Source organism: Onthophagus taurus, chromosome 6, assembly GCF_036711975.1.
Source record: "Onthophagus taurus isolate NC chromosome 6, IU_Otau_3.0, whole genome shotgun sequence".
Taxonomy (NCBI): Eukaryota; Metazoa; Arthropoda; class Insecta; order Coleoptera; family Scarabaeidae; genus Onthophagus; species Onthophagus taurus.
In genome coordinates, this window is record NC_091971.1 from 17,290,428 (window position 1) to 17,308,716 (window position 18,289).

Here is an 18,289-nt window from a genome sequence, read left to right on the forward strand (position 1 = left end):
ATGGCGCTGTTTTTGTTTAATGATTTTAAATTCAACAAAAATTAAAATCAAATATAAATTTATTATTTAATTTCGACAAGAAATGCTGAAACAAAAATCATATTTAAGGTAAATTTTGATTATAAAAAAGTAAAAAACACATTCACAATAAAAGAAATTTTTAATATCTGATTCTTAATTCTATTTTGTGGGATATTTTACAAATTAATCAAATTAAATTAAAGAAATAAATTTATAAATCAATTATTATTGAAATTGAAACTAAATTAAATAACGTTCATTAAATCAATAACAAGATTTGACATAATTATTTCACCTCAATGTCAATGTCAAATTAACACTAATTTCTTTTTAATTATTTTACAAGTTAAACAAAAATATCTTACCAGGTCTATTCACGTTGTTATAATGATACATTTAACTATTTATTGGACAGGAAATGTTTTATAAAATTCAAAAGGGTCGTTTAATGCCATCAAAATGACTTCCTTATCAAAATATATAATCATAAAGTTTATTAACATTAATTGCGTATATTACAAACAAATTTTACCATGCTAATTGTATCATAAAAATAAAAAATGCTTAAAAAAACATAGTTTTCAATTTACAAGTATTATATATACAGATATCGCTTAATTGCTTAATTATTATTATAAATTGCAAGTGTCTGTAATTCTGTATATTTGCACTATGAAAGAAAAAAGAATGGAAGTATAAAATAAATAAACACAATATCACAACAGCTCCACATTTCCATAGGAAATTAATTAGGATGAAAGAAAGGGCAATTGTTGCTGTTTCTACAGTAGCCGTGATTACGAACGTTTTTGCAGATTCTTCCGGGAGGGGCACCACGTGGTGGCATTCCTACACCACCTCCTCGTTGATTCCACGCTCCTGGTCCAGGTCCATTCATTCTTACCCAAGGACCGTTTCCCATTCCCCCTCGTCCTCTAAAACCACCTCGTCCTCTCATATTAAAATTATTTTGCGGAAACATCATATTTTGATTTTGATTGAATTGATTAAATTCGGGTTGATTGAAGTTATCTGGTTTTGGACCAACAAACATATTTTGTGGGTTCATCATTTCCGGTGGCATATTCGGCATCATATTTGGCCCGTTCATTGCCATATTCATGTTTCCTTGCATCATATTCGGTGGCATAAAATTAGGTGTAAACGGTGGATTTTGGAATTGTTGAGGAGGATTTGGCATGTTAAAGTTTGGAAACGTTTGTTGCATTGGGAAGATTTGAGGAACTTGGGGAACATGAGGGGGTGATCCTTTTGGTTCTGGCCACGGTTGAACCGTCGTATCAGCAGATTCGCCATTTTCGGGATCTTCTAATGGTATTGGAATAGGATCTGTCCTTTGATGCACTTCCGGGTCGGGTTCTGCTGGAGTGTCCGTTAATCTTAAAAATGGAGGAAGTGAAATTGTTGTTTTTTCCCTTGCAAATTGAATATCTTTTTCTAAACTTTTTAACCCTGGCTCAACTAAAGCGGGTTTTACATCAATTTCGATGAGAAGTCTCCAAGCTGTTTTTGGTTCCATGTTGTCGTCAAGAAGACTTTGTCGATTCCTCGACATTTGTAAAGCTTGCCTTTCGCCGCACATTTCCATTTTTGACATTTCACCAAATGTTTTATACACATTTATTCTTTCCGTTTCATCTAATTCGAAATATTGCACCTCCACCAACTCAGCATCCGGTTTCCATCTAATCGATCTTTTTGGTCCTTTTTTCTTTACATGCACCAAAACCCCTCTTAGTTCTGTGGGATCCCTATTTTCGGTGACATCCATTTTTTCTTCTGCGTCCGTTGGCGTTGCAGAACCATCCTCATCTTTTGTATCTTCTTTTCCCTCTTTATCACCATTTTCTGTATTCAAAGTATCTTGATAGAAATTGGCAGGAGTTATTAGTGATGTCGTTGGTGTGGTTGGAGTTGTAGGAGTTTCTTCAGACGGAGAGGATGGTGTATCTTTGCTTACACTTGCTCTTCGTTTTTTTTTCTTGGGTTCTTTCTTTGAATTCGCCGACGCAGTTAAGGCATCCATGAATATGTCGCTTTCTTGTAAAACGGCTGCTATGAAAAAAAGAAAAATTTTAAAAATTTTGAATTTTAGGGGATTTACGGAAATTTAATTCGTTGATGGAAAAGCGGTTCTTGCACAGTTCTTAGATTTTATTGATTAGATTCTTATCTTCAGTGATAACTTTTTTTAATTACGTTTTTGTAATGAGTCATCCAGAATAGCTTTTTGTATAGCTTCAATATAAAAAAATAGATATGTAAGCATACATATTATATTTCATAACTATTAGTTGTATCAATTTCAATGTATTTAATTATAAAAACTTTTTATGGAATTGAAATCGTTAATTTCATTCAAGTTTTATATCAAATTTGTCGATAAATTAAAATACTTTTTTCGAACAAATCAAAAGGAAGTGTTTTGCAAAAGAAAATGTGATAAAAACAAATTTGAATCATCCGAGTCGACCCCGTCTACGCTCGTATATATTCGTAAATCTTCGCCGCCAAATTTGAAAACGCGCCGTAAAAATCGATGCGGAACGCGCGAGGAAGGATCAGGACCTACACCTAAAAACTAGAATTATCTCTTCCAAGTTTTGCTTTATTATTTTATAAATACAAGAGCAAAAAATAACCTGTACAGTTACGACTTACCAAATTACACGCCATCTATAATAAACAACAAACACTACGTATTTATATTATTAAAGCACGTTCTTGTAGTTAAATCGCACTTTTCAAAATAAATTTTTTTTCGGTTTTTTTTTTAAATACTTCTTATGTTGATGAAGTTGAAGAAGTGATGATTAGTTGCTGGAAGATAGAAAGTTGGATTGATTTAATTCTTTTTGGGGATTTGAAAATTTATTGCTAATTTTGGATGTATCTGAAAAAGCTGCTTTTCTGAGAATTTGAAAATCTTCTGATCGATTAAAAGTTTCTGGTTTATGTAAAAAGTGTTTTCAATAATGGAAATCAGCAAAATTCAATTTTAAATGAATGATTAAATAGAATTAGATATTAATTAAATATTCAGATGATGCCAGTTATAGTTGAAGATGAGAACTACATGGATTTTTGATTTTTTTTCTAATTAAGCTTGTATTTGCTTTAAGAAGTGTTTTTAACTGGTTATGAACATGTTATTTTAGTCGCACAGGTCAAATAAAGTTATTAATTGTATAGAAATGGGACGATTTTACTTGATATATGCGACTGAAATGATGAGTCCTAAACTATTGGGACGTTTAAAACTACTAAATTTCTGGGAAAATTATAAAAATATATGATTGAGAACCCAACCCAACCCCAATCTATTGTTATTTTCTATCTGATCTAAAAACCTATCCAAAAATCTAAAATTGAGATATATTGATTTTAATTTAAACTTTGATATTATAAGTTTAACGCATCCTATATTATAGAGTGATTTGCTGCGAATTCAACAAACTTGAGAAGGTAATTCGCTGACGATAAGATTCTTTGAAGTTTATCGAATTTGAGCAAATCATCCTACATTAGAACGAGCATTAGAACTACATTGAAAGCTTTTTTACTAAAAATCTAGCCCAACCTAACTCTTTTTGTACTAATATCGAAACTATTATGCATATGATTGATTTAAGAGGGAAATAAAAGAATATGTCCAATATGTTTCATTGTTGTGTTTGCATGAAGCGATTTGGGGGATACTCTAACAAAGATAATTTAGAAAAATATATTAAAAAATTAATTAATAATTTCTTGTATTATAAAAAATGTTCAAATTAATTGAATTATTAAATTTGCTAATAAATATGCATTTGAGCAACTAGATATATTCATAATTTCTCTTTCGGGGCATAAAAATCATTCCTTATTAAATCAGTTTCAGAACAAGGCCCCGATTTAAAGTTGGCACCTAATTGATAATTATTTTGAGCGCTCGGGCTAGAAATAAATCTGAGAAAATATTCGCATCTTCTTGGATAAAAAATCGAAACAAGAAAATAATTTGATTGATAACCAAAAAAGTTCCATTCGCTATATCGGTGTATTAATACTGGAATATATCTTATCGTTGAAGTGTGCAAATGGGAAAAACAACTCACTTTAAGAACTGTTTATTGAAAAAAAATATTTGTTATGATTAGTGAAATTTTTTGCTTATTATTTGCCATTTTGTTTCTCAAATAGTATATCACAAAATGATTTGAAAATTGGATTATATGAAGCTGATGTGTATAAAAAATGTGGAATATTTGTTTTTGTTAATGTATCGTCAAAAAACTTGTTGAGATCACAAAAATAACATTTTAAAAGATGTATTTTCTCTCTGATATGTACTATTGCATTTTTAATATAAATACATATTATCAAAAAGAAAGAATATGTTATACCCTGTATAACATATTCAGTCAGATAAAAAACGTCCCAAGCTGCAATTCTCAAATTTATATTCCGATTTTTTTGAAGCAGGTACAAAACGAAATGGTATCATGAATACTATATTTAGGCTACAAACAAAATCTTTCCAGCGCCATCTATGATATCTTGCATTAGACAAATTTTTGTTTTTCATATAGAGACATTTTTTTTGTATCTAACATCAACATTTATTAACCACGTCTTGCAACAACAAAAATGTTTTAGTGAGTAGCCTGCCATGATCATTAGAGTTTCTTCTGCATTCAAATAAACTTGTAGCATACCAATAAGTTCATTACAATTCATGTTTTTTGATTAAAAATGAATTAAGCAAGAATCAAAAGTTAAGGAAACGTGTAAATTACTTAATTAATTACTATTAATGATAATTGTGTTTTGATTATCGCAAGATACCATAGATGGCACTGGAAATTTTTATTTGCAGCTTAAAAGGTAGTATTTATATCATTTCATTAGGTACCTGGTTCAAGAAAACCGGAATATAAATCACAAAGTTACAGCTTGAGGCGTTTTTTATCTGACACCCTGTATATTGTTATTTTTGTGATCTCGTTAAAAAACGTTAAAAAATGTACAAAACGTTATATAACAAGGTTAATTAATACTGGAAATAATAGTTACCTAATTAAATCAAAAAAATCTATGTATGAATGTGACAAATTCGAGTTTTCTTTGATTAAGAAACTATCACCAAGCCTTCGCTACCCTAAACACTCCATCAAGATTCGATGTTGGATTCTCATCTTCTTCGTTTCTTCTTAGAATAAGCATCTTTGTAATACAAATTGGATCTAAGCGGATCGTTTCAGCTAGCGAAGGCTCGGCGGGCATTTCTGAAACACGTCTAAATATCTTATAAACAAATGTTATATTGTGCTAAAAATAAAATATATCCCTCGTTCTGCACAACTCATATTGCAATCATGTTGATTGATTTTCAAATTAATATTGTATATAAACAAGTTTGCTAAAACTGAATAAAAAAACTGCTAATTTGTCTGATTTGACACACTCCTTTCGTGGGCGAACTGGTTACATATTTACTTGTTCAGGCACTACAACAATGATTAAATTATAAAAATTTATCTAACATAACATGATTAATAGAATCATAAATTCTAAGATTGTCTCTTACGTTCTTATATTGTGCGAGGTTTAAAATTTATGTTTAAAGTTTAAAGAAAACCGAAATGCATGGAATTCTTATTTGACTTATTTCACATTAATTTATTTCTAAATGACTTCTAATATTGATATTAAATCAACAATAATAAATAGTACACCTGTGATTAAACATCGTTAAATATTCAAGCACAATAATAAATAAAGACGTTAATACCTATTGATATTGCACAAAATGGGTGTACTGGTGCCGGTTTTACAGCCACTAGATAAATTCCCGTTAAATAGATCTTGGTATAAATTAAAAATTCTATCTTGGCAATCATACCATGAAAAAGGTTGTGGTGAAGTTTGTCTTCACTGAATATTTTTGAATAACATTAATGAATTTGGAACAAAATTTTTCTTTTATAGCGAATTAAATGAAAATCTGGCAAAAAAAATGTTAAGTACATTTTATGTTTTACTTTACTGTAGACTACTCAACAGATATCAACATGGTTTTGATAAAACTATATCTTGTGGCATGCAGTGGTCAATATAAAAATGTTTCTTTTTTTATACTTATTGAAAATAAAAAATACAAGTCAATAAACTATTTGCTCACATCTGATTGTATGGATCAGTACTTATCACAAACCCCAAAAGAGCACGAACTTCGCAGTCGCAATAAGCTTGTTGATGTTTTGCCAAAGGAAGAAGAAGTACTGTTTGATAGAATGACAGTTTATAGAAGTTCAAAGAAACAAATTCTACAGCAAATAAACAATTGTAGGAAGTTTTATGCTATAGCTCTTGAGGCAGTGGAGAAAGATCATCGAACCTAGAAGACAACTTCGCAAAAAATATAGTGAAAAAAGCAGCAAGTGTTGAGCTCTTCGTCTGGATGTAAAATAGTTGGATGGCAACCAAATGAAAAATTGAAAAAACAATTAGAAAAGTACAGTAAAAAATGTAGGAAATTATTACCATGGTTTGGAACTGCACGATTTAGAATGACAAAGAAGATTCCGTTTAATTGAAGATATGTAGTTAAGATGTGTTTAAAAATTTTAGAAGATAATTTGTACCAAAACTCAAGAGAACATGACATACATAAAACTGAAAATTGTTGTCGTACGAATATAGGCAAAACTAAAATGAATTCAATAAAGAAATTTAAATAAGTCTGTTTGGAATTTTATAAGAAAATTATTTCAAAAATTATTAAAGTTTAAGACACTTTTTTGATATGGAAACTATATATTTCATTTTTTAATCATATTTTTCAATGGAAACTCTTTATGAACAAATACTGTATTGACTTATGTTTGATAATGAATTATCTTCAAGGATACGTTATTGAAATAGCTTTGAGGTTTAATTTTAAACATTATAAAATCAAGTAATGTACTGAAAAAAAAAGATTATGTAGAAAGTATCACAGTTTAAAAAAGGTTAGGGTAAGGCCTCACTTGTGGAACTAAATCAAAGTACGGGGAACCTCACTCCCTTTTAACCGCACTACACCCCTCGCAAATTCAAAACCTTAACCAATCCGAAAAAAATCTGATTTATTGTTTAAGTCTATTGTTACGTATTGTAATTCATCAAAACCGTGTTGAAATGAGTTGAGGATAGCATCCTTTTGAAAAATCGGCACTTTCAGCGAGAATTTACGCAGACCGGAATAAAATAAAATGTCTTTAATATATTTAAATTTTTTTTGTAAGATCGTCAATGAAAAAAATCTTAAAGTTGTTGACAACGTAAAGAATTTAGTTCTTTTTTCATTTAACTGGCGATAAAAAAAAACCGCGAAGCAAAAAAAAATTAAATTTAATGTACGCATTACACCAACATTCTTTCATCCAACAATTGTTGTGATATCAATTCTTAGAAGTTACTTCAAGATTAACGGGAGTTTATCTGGGGACTATAAAATGCTAATATATAATAAACAATTTCTATGATTTTCATCACTAAGAAAATTTTAATAGAAATAATTAAAAAAATATATATATATAAATAATAAAAATTATAGTTAAATTAAAACTTACGAAATTTAATAATTTATTTTACTTTGAGCCCTTCCGCTACATTTCCTGTTTCCTGTAGATCAGCATCAAGAATTTCATGCGTTTAATATTCCTTCTACTCTATATATGATAGATTTTAAACCTCACAATCTGATTTGCTTAAAATTATGTTAATTTATAACACTAATTTTTTTAATTTAATCATTGCATGTGTGATTGAAGACGAAATTATAGTTGTTTTTTTATGTCATTAACTCTTGTTTCGATTTTCTACTATCAATTAAATGAACCTATTTTATGGTTTATTTCAAGCGCTCTATATAATAATAAGTAATTGATTTAAATTGCCCAAAAAATATTGTATATAAGACGTCGTAAACCAGCATTGTCTTAGTATACAAGTAATTAATTTGATAAACTGAAAATCTATTTTGATCTTGAAAGTTAAACATGATACTCTGTACCCATGACTAAAATGAAGTCAACCTATTCTTAACTTTTTAACTAATTTGAGTCTAAACTAAAGCCTGTTCTTATCATTTTCTGTTTTGATATTTAATCACCTTTACCTAATTTAAATAAATTCATGTTAATTATTTTTATATATTTTAAGGAATGACTACTACTTACATAAAGATTAGTTTGTTTTGAAAATTGGCCCAAGATTGCTCCATTTCTTTTCTAATTTATTTTATTACATAACATACAATCGTCTCTCGACCATCAAGAATTTCGTCAATTTACCAAGCAATAATTCTTTTTAACCTTGGAAATTGAACAGTCTCCTTTAAAAAAATAGGTCAAAACAAGACGAAAAAGTGCTGATGTAATAAAATAAATCAAGGAGTTGTTTTTAAAATAAGGTTTTATTAATCTATTAATTTTTATAACAAGATTTTTTGGACCATTATTTTTTTTATATAAAAAAATCCCTATAGTTCGCGATCTAAATTATCACATAAAAATAAATAAACTATTTATTATTATCCAACTTCAACTTCTCATAATAAATAAAGAAAAAAAAATGATCGCTTCAAACTTGTGTTGCTTATTTTGTTTTGTTGAGGTTAGAATAGAAAGAAATTCAATAAATCCTCGAACTGTGTGCAATCTCCATGAAGAGAAGAGCCGCTTTTCCACAAACGTATCCTCCAATTTGAGGTTGGAATCTGAAACATGAAATTTAAGTCAATAAAATTCTCAGTTAACTTACGTTTGGGTTTTGGAGGAATTAATTTTATTGATCCAGGTCGTTCTGATGGGTCTAATCTTGATTTCTTTTCTGGTGGGGGAATCGTTTCTCTAATTGGTGATGGCCTCTTCGGTGGTGGAATGTTTGCTGGTATTGGAGCGACCGTTTTTTTGGGTATTCTTGGTGGGGGTGGTTTTGGTTCGTCTAATAAACCCGTTGATCGCATTTTAGCTTTATAAACTTTTACGGTTTTTGGTTTATCTTCAGTTCCTTTACGAACTTCAATTGAAAATGTTGGTTTTTTTGTTTCATCTTTTGATTTTTCATCTTTTTTCGGTATCCTGCCGATTTTTTGTAAAGCTTGAGGTTGGATTTTCGTTAATGTATCTTTATCTTTTTCAGCTTGTTTTTCTTTAGAATCTTTCTTATCTTTAGAACTGGAACTTGAAGAACTTTTTGAGCTACTCTTTACACCGTTACTTCTATGTTTATCGTTTTTACTTCTATCTTTTGAGCTAGAACTAGAACTTTTTTGTGAACTCGATTTATCTCTACTTTTCTCTTTATCTTTATCCCTATCTTTTCTACTACTACTACTTTTTGAACTACTTTTACTTCTATGCCTATCATGATTTGATTTTTCTTTCTTTTCTAAAGATTCCTTCTTTTTTCCATCAATTTTATCTTCCAACTCCGTTTTTACATCCTCTATCCTTTCCTCCCCGCTCGTACTTGAAGTTGAATCTTTTGAAGCATTTTCATTCGATTCAACTTTTGATATTTTGCATAAAACTGCTTTTCCGTCTCTTAACGCTATTTTATAACTCTCTGATTGTGATTTGTCATCAGATTTTTTCACCGTTACTATTTTTAATGTTTCTATTTTTTCAGGACTCTCCTCAGATTCTTGATTCTCAACTATTTGTTGAGGTCTCACTCCTGTTAATTCTTCAAATCCGCCGATTGTTGACAAAATATTGTTATTGGGGATTGTGGAAAGTGGTTTATTTTGACTGTCTTTAACTATTTTTAACCAATTTTCTACCAATTCATTAGAAAGCTCACATATGTCTGTTTGAATAAGAAAAAAATAACGTTTTATGCATTTACCAAAAATAAAATTAATTTTTTTAAAGAATTTGCATGAAATTTGTCATGAATCTTTAATTTTAACATTAAACCAGCACCAATAAGTGAATATCCAAGACAAATTTTTGAAATCCAACTTAAAAACCACATAAATAAAAAACAACTTACTGTATGTGTCATCTCTTTTCGTAAGTGATTTCACCAATTTGGGCAAATTATTGGTTTTGAGCTGCTCAATGTCTGTGGGGGCCATCAATAGAAGTTCTAGAAGTTCCTTCACTAAAGGCCAATTTTGATTGTTGATTCCATCTTGCATCCAAAGATGAACTAAATTCCAACCTCCTTCGAGCATAAACTGCCCCAAAAGCTGCGTTTCTGTGCTCTTCAATATAAGGATATACACACACTTGCTCACTAATTTCTTAGAGAACTTTGTCATTAAACTGTTAAAAAGATTACTCATTATGTCAAAATATTTTATTTATTTTTTCAATTTATTATCTTACCTTGCTAACCTCTGGACCTCATTTTTTGATAAAATACCGCCGTTGGGATTCAAAAGAACCGTGAGACAATTGAGTAGTTGAAGGGGATCAATTCGCGGCTGAAAAATAATGAAAACGTTCGATGACTTTGAAAGAATTTGAATTTCCCGCCTAAAACCGGAAGATGGCGTCATCGGGTTTTTATAGCTTTTTCTTATTCTTATAGGAATAATTATCGCAAAAAATCTCTCACTACACGTTAATAGCGCTTAGTTATTACTTATCAATAACGATAAAAGTAAATATGTAATAATAAAATATCGTCCTATATCCTTACCATTTTTTGTCAGTCCTCAAAGCACCAAAAACGGGGATAAATCACATATTGCATACAATATGGACAGAATTGAACGAAAGGAAAATTATATTTTAAAGCAAAATTATTATGAACAAATTACTCTTTTTTTGTATTTTAACGAATAAAGCCCATGGCGGCCGACGCCCCGACGACGTTCTCCAGATGCGTGACGTGTCTAATTTCTCAAACGCTTACGAAACCCTATTACAAGAAAGTTGAACGCGCCTAATTCAACGTTCTTGTTACCTCCAAAAACTAGTATTAGCCAATATACTAACAATTAAGAATATAAATAGTAATAATTATGATTATTTTCGCTATATTTTTGCACGAGAGAAGCAAGACAGCTGAACTTCTGCCATGCAAAGACGGAAATGGTGAAACGTCATCAAGAATTCAAGGGTTACCAACCGCACTCCACACAATACCCGTCAAATTGAATACATTTTCAAATAAAAAACGCAATTTTTAAAACATCTACAACCACTTTGGTATTATAAAATTTAAATAAAATTTTTTATAAATTAATTTTTAATAAATCATATTTATTTATCTATTTTTAGTGTTTTCGCATTGTTTATTTGGAATTTATTTTGACTCACGCGGTCGATAATTAATTTCTACTTTCTCTAATTTTAAGGTTCTCTACTTATTGGAATTTACTTTCTTTTATATTGTTAAACAATTTTTATGAATATTTCTACAATAATAATAATTAATTTATTGTATTTAATGTTGATTTATTGACCAAAAATGAAAATCATTTCCATTTTAATAATAAAGCATAATTTTTAATTTTTTTGTTAAAATTAGAATAAACATTAAATAATAAGAATTGGAAAAAAGAAAATTAAACATATTTGAAATTGTAAATTTAATTAATATAACAAAATGAAATGCTGCCTTTAGAAGAATAAAATTTGAATTGAACGTCAAAAAATTTTTTAAGGTTATGTTTACATGTCAAACTATGGAAGTAAAAAATGAGTTATTTTTGGGATCATAATTATTAACTGCATTATCAAATTAATATAAATAGTAATTCTTTGAAGTTTTGTAGCACTGTGAATATATTAACTAAGATCACACACTTTTTATTGGTACTTTGTAGGAAGTAATTTTAAGTTTTTAACAATGTCAAAGTACAAGGATATTATCCATGATTACAACCAAGAAAACCTAGATCCTTTAATTCTAAAGGTAGTCTAAAGTTAGTTGCGCATGAAAGCTTCAGATCAAACTAACTAGCTACAATATTCTTTAAATTTATATGGCAGGCCATACATGAATCTGATTGTATCAGATGATCATATACTACTCAAGTAAACCAGACGCATTGCGCCCAAATCAGCCCAAATGAACGAAATTGATATTGATTTTGAAGAATTAATTCCATTGGTTGAAGGATGCCCCAAAAGTTATGATAAAAATATGTGTAAAGATTATAGCAACTGCTAAGTAAACCCAAAAATTATGGTTGAAGATCTGTGAAATATTGATGAAACAGTAATATGTTTTTTTTTATATTTTTATTATCAAATAAACATACTTTTACATATAGTCCATTTTACATATTACATATAGTCCATTTTGGGTTACTTTAATACATGAATTATTTATTTGATTAATTATTTAATAATACTTATTGCCAGGAAACAGAATCTTGTGGTGATGTAAAATATTCAGCACAGTATCTACGAATATCTTAAGCTAATTGTTATTATTAATGTTTTTTGTGTTCCCATTTTGTTCCATCTGTTTGCCATGATTCCTGATTAAACTCCAGATTTGTGTTTAGCTTTCAATGAAATATCCTCCACTTCTGGGAAAATGCTGAAAGTACATTCAACCATTTGGCGAACTCCATACACTTGAGTTTTGTTTGGTTTTTCAAACAAATGTGTTTTTCATCAACAGTTCTAATGCATTTGGAAAAATTAGTTCGTTGGTAAAACTCTTCTGCTATTTTCAACCAATCCTCAGTGCTGTTTTCTTCATATAAATGAAATCAAGACTTTTTTATAAGATATTGCAAGCTAATACTATCTTTTACTAATTCTTTTACAGTCGTGGCACCAAGTAGAAATGCGGAATGCAAACTGTTCCTTGTAGCAAAATACTTGTTAAAAGGAACTTTTTATAAAATGTTACTTTAGGTTGGGTTGAAAAATGATAGAAAAATTTAGGACCTTCTTTCAAAAACGTATGGACGTTTGGACAAGGTGTTAAGCATAAACGTAAGAAGTACGAATTTCTTGACCTATTCCTTTTTCTGATACAAACAAGGTAAGAAAAATCTGCGACAAGAATATTTCATAACCAAGTGATGACTTTATCTTTCATGCGGCTAGCCTAATTATATGGACATTAGTTATCGAAAATATCTCACTATAAGCGAAATGTATTACAGAAAACTAGTTAACTAACTTGTTTTTTAAGAATTCTTAACTTGGGTTTATGTCTGACGCATGTCTACTTAGTTTTTCAAATAATTTGTTATTACTTATTGTTTTTGCCAACTCATTTAACAAAGGTACAAATTACGACAGATTTATCAATTAATAGTGAGATTGACCATGAACCTGCAGAATTATAGGACATGGTAGTAAACTTTAGAAGTTAGCAGGACTATCATCACGCGTTTTGTTTGGTTCTGTGTTTAATAGGTTGTCGCTCCATCTTTTTCTAGGTCTTCCAATGCTTCTTCGTCCTGATGGTGTTATTTTTACAATTCGTTCCTCTGTCATTCATCGATGTGCTCACTCCATTTCTTCTTTCTGTCCAATACCCAATCATTGATGTTATCTATCCTCCAAGTCTGTCTGATGTTCTCACTTCATTCTCTGTCCATCAATGTTTTCCCAATTTCTTTTACGCACGTTTTTCATTTCTAAATTTTCTCGTATTTTTGTTTTGGATGTTTCTGGTCGAGTCTCTGCTTCATATGTTAATACAGGTTTAACTGCAGTCTTGTATATCCGGGTTTTGGCTTCAATACTAATATGCTTATTTCGCCATATTGTGGCATTTAGATACGCCGCTGTCCTTGCCGCTCTTGCAGCTTGATTCCTTACTTCGGTCTCAATATCCCCATAACCAGATATTTCATGCCCAAATATTTTAATTTCATTTCTTGGTGTATGATTCAGTTATCTTTTTCTATGTGCTTGATGTTAATAAGCTCATTTGCTTCAGCTCTTTGACTTCTAATTAATCGCCAGATTTGTTTCTGCAGTCCATAGAAGTCACTTTCCTTTCTGTTAGGAAAGGTTTTCCAGTGTTCTTTCTTAGTTCGTCTGACTAGTGATTTAGTCTCACAAATTCGCTTGTGGCGTTGTGATAACATATAATTCAAGTACGCTTTCTTTTTCGTTTTATACTGCTCTTTAATATCGTTACAGAACCATGGTGTTTTGTTTGGTCCTTGTTTCTTTTGTCCTACATTCCGTGTTCCGAGATGGAAGATTTTCATTTTATGGAAGTGAAAAAAGGAATTAATAACATCAGTTCTACATAAACATACATACAAATTTCTGCATAAAATCGATAAATGTGTGTTGTTAACTGAGTAATCTTGTTGAGTGTATGTGGAAACTGGTTCAGAAATGGGTATCTAAAGTAATGTCTCACTACTGATGTTAATGAGTGAATCTCAAGCATTGATGCTTGAAGAATTTATGTTAAATTTTTCGTTGGTCTTTTTTGGAACGAATTTATTGCCTATTAAATAGAAGAATTGGATAGATTTTAGAAATTACTCCATGAATATGATAGATTGAACTCGAATCATCTGATTGGTTAAAAACGATTCTATAATAAGATGGTATTGCAAGATACTTAATTGGTGGCAACCTAATTTATCTATAATAGGTAGATGTCATAGATTGGGACTTATATCACATAAGCTGAAGAACTGGACCTTTCAAGCAAACAAAGAAGCAATCTATATAATATAATTATATAAGTAACATTATGAAGGTTATTTAAAGTGATTCCAAAAACCAAACAACGCTGGGCATAACAATGATGCAGAAGGATACATTTTTAGGATCAAGTATTTGGAAAACTTGCTTTGTAGGCAATATAATTTATCTAATTGGAAACTAACCTTCCAGAAAAGGGAAAGGAAATGCGAGAGGGATGTGCACACGCAGAAGACTGGAAACTGGAACGCACAACTGTCAAGGACTGCACTTTTTGTTATTGACATGTATATAGTATATTACTCTACGAACCTATAATAATACATAAAATCAACTTTTAAATAAAAACTTACCTCTTAAACTTTATATAAAAAAAATTCAAAATCTAAAATTACTTTAGGAACTTTTACTTTTTTAGTTTATCCCCAAAACAAATAGTGAGGTTAGATTCGTTTGTCATTTATTTCCTAACCAAAAATACTATGTTATCTTCGTATTTTCGGTCAAATTTAATCGCAAATCCCATTTTGCGCCGAGCGTTTAGTACAACCCCGATAAAACCTTCGGAATCGGCCCCAACGATTTCAGCAGTTTTTCGAAACATCACCAAAGATCGAACTAAAGAGGTACCAGTTGAAACGAGCGTGGAGTATTTAAAAAGTGACGCATATAAACAAACTTATGGGGGTAAACCCGTTTGGGTTCTGTACAGAAGAAATCATAAAGGTTCGATTCCACCTAGACGCACCAGAAGGACTTGTATTCGCCAGGGGCAAATAAGCACTGGAAATCCTTGCCCAATATGCAGAGATGAGTATTTGGTTCTTAACGAAACCAACATCGAATTATTGAATCAATTTATTTGTCCGCATACGCAAGTTGTTTTAGACACATCAAAAACGGGTTTGTGCAGAAAATCTCATCAACAATTATTAGTTGCTATTGATAGAGCTAGAGATAAAGGGTTGATAACGTTTGATGTACCTTTTCGTAAATACAATTATTCAGAGTATAAGTAATAATGGAAGCTACTTTTGTAATTGTTGGGGGTGGAATTGCAGGTGTAAGTTGTGCAGAAACTTTGGCTTATTATGAACCAAATGAATCAATTATTTTAATAAGTGAATCATCATTAATTAAAACAGTTACTAATTTACTTGCAATAACTCAATCAATAACTTCTTTTAACATTGAAGAAACCACAACTAATTCTTTAACTAATAAGTATCAAAATGTAAACGTTTTAAATGGAAGTTTGTTAGAAATAAATGATGTTGAAAATTTCATAATAATTTCAAAAAATATTAAAATTAATTATAAATATTTATGTTTATGCTACGGAGCAAAACCAAAATTAATACCTCAAGCTAAAAATAACCCATTTGTTGTTGGTATAAGAGATACAGATTCTGTAGATGTATTTGCTGAAAAATTAGCAAAATCTAAAAAAGTTGTCATTGTTGGTAATGGAGGAATCGCATCCGAACTTGTTTATAAAATACAAAACACTGAAATTGAATGGGTTATTAAAGATAATCACATAACAGCAACTTTTGTTGATCCTGGTGCATCAGAATTTTTTCAACCATCTCTTAAGAAAGATCAAAAACAACCGGATTTATTAGAACCCATACCTAATAAACGAATGCGTTATGAAGAAGATGCTACATATAAATCAGGGGCAGCTTTAGGTCCTGATTGGTACAAACATTTTCAAATTAAAGGTGCTTGCGAGTTACCATCCTCGGTAAAAATTCATTATAAATCAGAAGTTTTTGATATCCTAAATGATGATTCATCAGAATATCCCATTAAAGTGATTTTAACAACAGGAGATGAAATTTATTGTAATCTTGTTGTATCAGCAACAGGGGTTGAACCAAAAATTGAATTCAAAACGAATACAAATTTTAAATTATCTCCATCAAACGAAATAATTGTCAATGAAACCATGAAATCTTCAATTCCAAATATTTACGCGGCTGGTGATTGTTGCTCAGCTGGTTGGGAACATTCAAAACATTGGTTTCCAATGAAGTTATGGACGCAAGCTAGACAAATGGGAAATTATGCAGCGAAATGTATGTCGGGGGATTTTAATAAAGAAGAAGTAATTCTCCAAGATTTTTGTTTCGAATTATTTACTCACACAACAAGATTATTTGGTTATAAAGTTATTTTATTGGGGTTATACAACGGACAAAAATTAGATAACAATTATGAAATATTATTTAGGATGACCAAAGAACATGAATATGCAAAGTTTATTTTACAAGATGGACGATTACAAGGTGCTGTTCTTATTGGAGATACTGATTTAGAAGAAACTGTGGAAAATCTTATTTTGAGCCAGTTGGATTTATCTCCATACAAAGAAGATTTATTAAATCCTGATGTGGATATTGAAGATTATTTTGATTGAGGAATTTTCATTTTTTGTTTGTTTTTTTTAGTATTTGTTAGTTATGTTTTGGTTATATAGTTTCAGAATAAATTGAATTACACCAAAAAATATTTATTCGTTATTATTTTATTGTTACAAAAAGTACCTGAATCTAAATCATACCAAACTTGGCAATGACAATATGATTTTTAGGCAAAAATCATATTCTGAACATGCAATTATAAAAATTTCAAGCTTGCCCCTATCGTGGCGTTGGGCATGGATCAATCTTCTGAAGTTTTCCCTCTCCATAGCAAGACCCTTGAGCTGCTTCATAGTCTCTTGTCGTGATGTTCTTGGTCTCCTTATGGATCGCCAGCCTTCCAGGTACATACGTGGTATCTTCGCCTGTTCCATTCTTCTTACACGACCAAACCTAGACAGCTGGATATCCTCAATCATCCTCTCGAGCGGCTGCATATTGAGCTCTCCTCGAATACGACTATTCCGTAGTCTGTCCCTTCGTGTCTTTCCTGCGGAAGCATTTTATTTGGATCGCATTAACCTTACTGATGTCCCGTGTATTTACGGTCCAGCTTTCACTGCCATACCTAAATATAGACTCAATGACCGTTTCATCAACTCTCGCCACTTCTGGTTTACTTCATCCTTTCCAAACGCACACAAATTCAGGGCATAGTAAGCCTTGACAGCCTTATCCACTCTGTTTCTGATCTCATCAGTAAGCTTGCCCGTCTGGTTCTGGGCACTATCGTGCTCAGAAATTGATAGCGGCTGATCTGGTTGGCCATCACATTCGATGTGGATGTTGGTATCTATCTGTCTTCGTTACCACCATAACTTTACCTTATTCAACATAACGCCCCTCCCCTTTAGAGTTTCTGACCACTCGAGTACAGCTTGTTGCAATTTCCTCTCTGAGTCCGCGATGACGACTACATCATCTACATATATCAGAGCCTGGCACCTGTGTTTCACTGAAGTTTCTGTTCTTCTCTTGTATGTCTTCACCACTCCATCCATAAAAGCTACTAATAGCAATGGGGATAAATTTTTGCCCATTGACGATCATACTAGAGTAGAGGTCTTCCCGTTACTCACTTCTCTCTCCACTCGCTGGAACATGACCTGATGGCCTGCATCAGTTGTGGAAAACTCCCTTTCTTCTCTAATGGTTTCCAGACCTCTTGATCCATTTATCAGTTATACAGCGCGGGAAAAA

General features: G+C 30.9%; 3 protein-coding genes and 1 long non-coding RNA gene across 5 annotated transcripts; 3 read left to right on the top strand and 1 right to left on the bottom strand.

Moving 5' to 3' along the window:
- Positions 1–498: 498 nt before the first annotated feature.
- On the bottom strand, positions 499–11,115 carry LOC111414029 (serine/threonine-protein phosphatase 1 regulatory subunit 10-like). Of its 2 annotated transcripts, none has more exons than XM_023045177.2 (5): positions 10,720–11,115; positions 10,404–10,501; positions 10,066–10,340; positions 8,830–9,879; positions 499–2,094 (listed from the first exon to the last, which is right to left on the bottom strand). In XM_023045177.2, the coding sequence occupies exons 1-5, from the start codon at positions 10,720–10,722 to the stop codon at positions 767–769; spliced, it is 2,754 nt and encodes a 917-aa protein (XP_022900945.2). In that variant the 5' UTR covers positions 10,723–11,115; the 3' UTR covers positions 499–766. The 2 variants fall into 2 exon arrangements, with proteins under 2 accessions (XP_022900945.2, XP_022900944.2); XM_023045176.2 differs by having other exon boundaries at positions 499–2,097; positions 10,720–11,114.
- A 568-nt stretch (positions 11,116–11,683) lies between these two features.
- LOC139430032 (uncharacterized) lies at positions 11,684–12,300 on the top strand. Its single transcript, XR_011640603.1, has 2 exons — positions 11,684–11,950; positions 12,018–12,300. It is a non-coding gene; the product is annotated as an uncharacterized lncRNA (long non-coding RNA).
- Positions 12,301–15,089: 2,789 nt separating this feature from the next.
- On the top strand, positions 15,090–15,682 carry LOC111414056 (mitochondrial ribosomal protein S18B). Its single transcript, XM_023045220.2, has one exon. The coding sequence runs from the start codon at positions 15,146–15,148 to the stop codon at positions 15,680–15,682; it is 537 nt and encodes a 178-aa protein (XP_022900988.1). The 5' UTR covers positions 15,090–15,145.
- A 2-nt stretch (positions 15,683–15,684) lies between these two features.
- LOC111414055 (pyridine nucleotide-disulfide oxidoreductase domain 1) lies at positions 15,685–17,177 on the top strand. Its single transcript, XM_023045219.2, has one exon. The coding sequence runs from the start codon at positions 15,685–15,687 to the stop codon at positions 17,083–17,085; it is 1,401 nt and encodes a 466-aa protein (XP_022900987.1). The 3' UTR covers positions 17,086–17,177.
- The last annotated feature ends 1,112 nt before the right edge of the window (positions 17,178–18,289 follow it).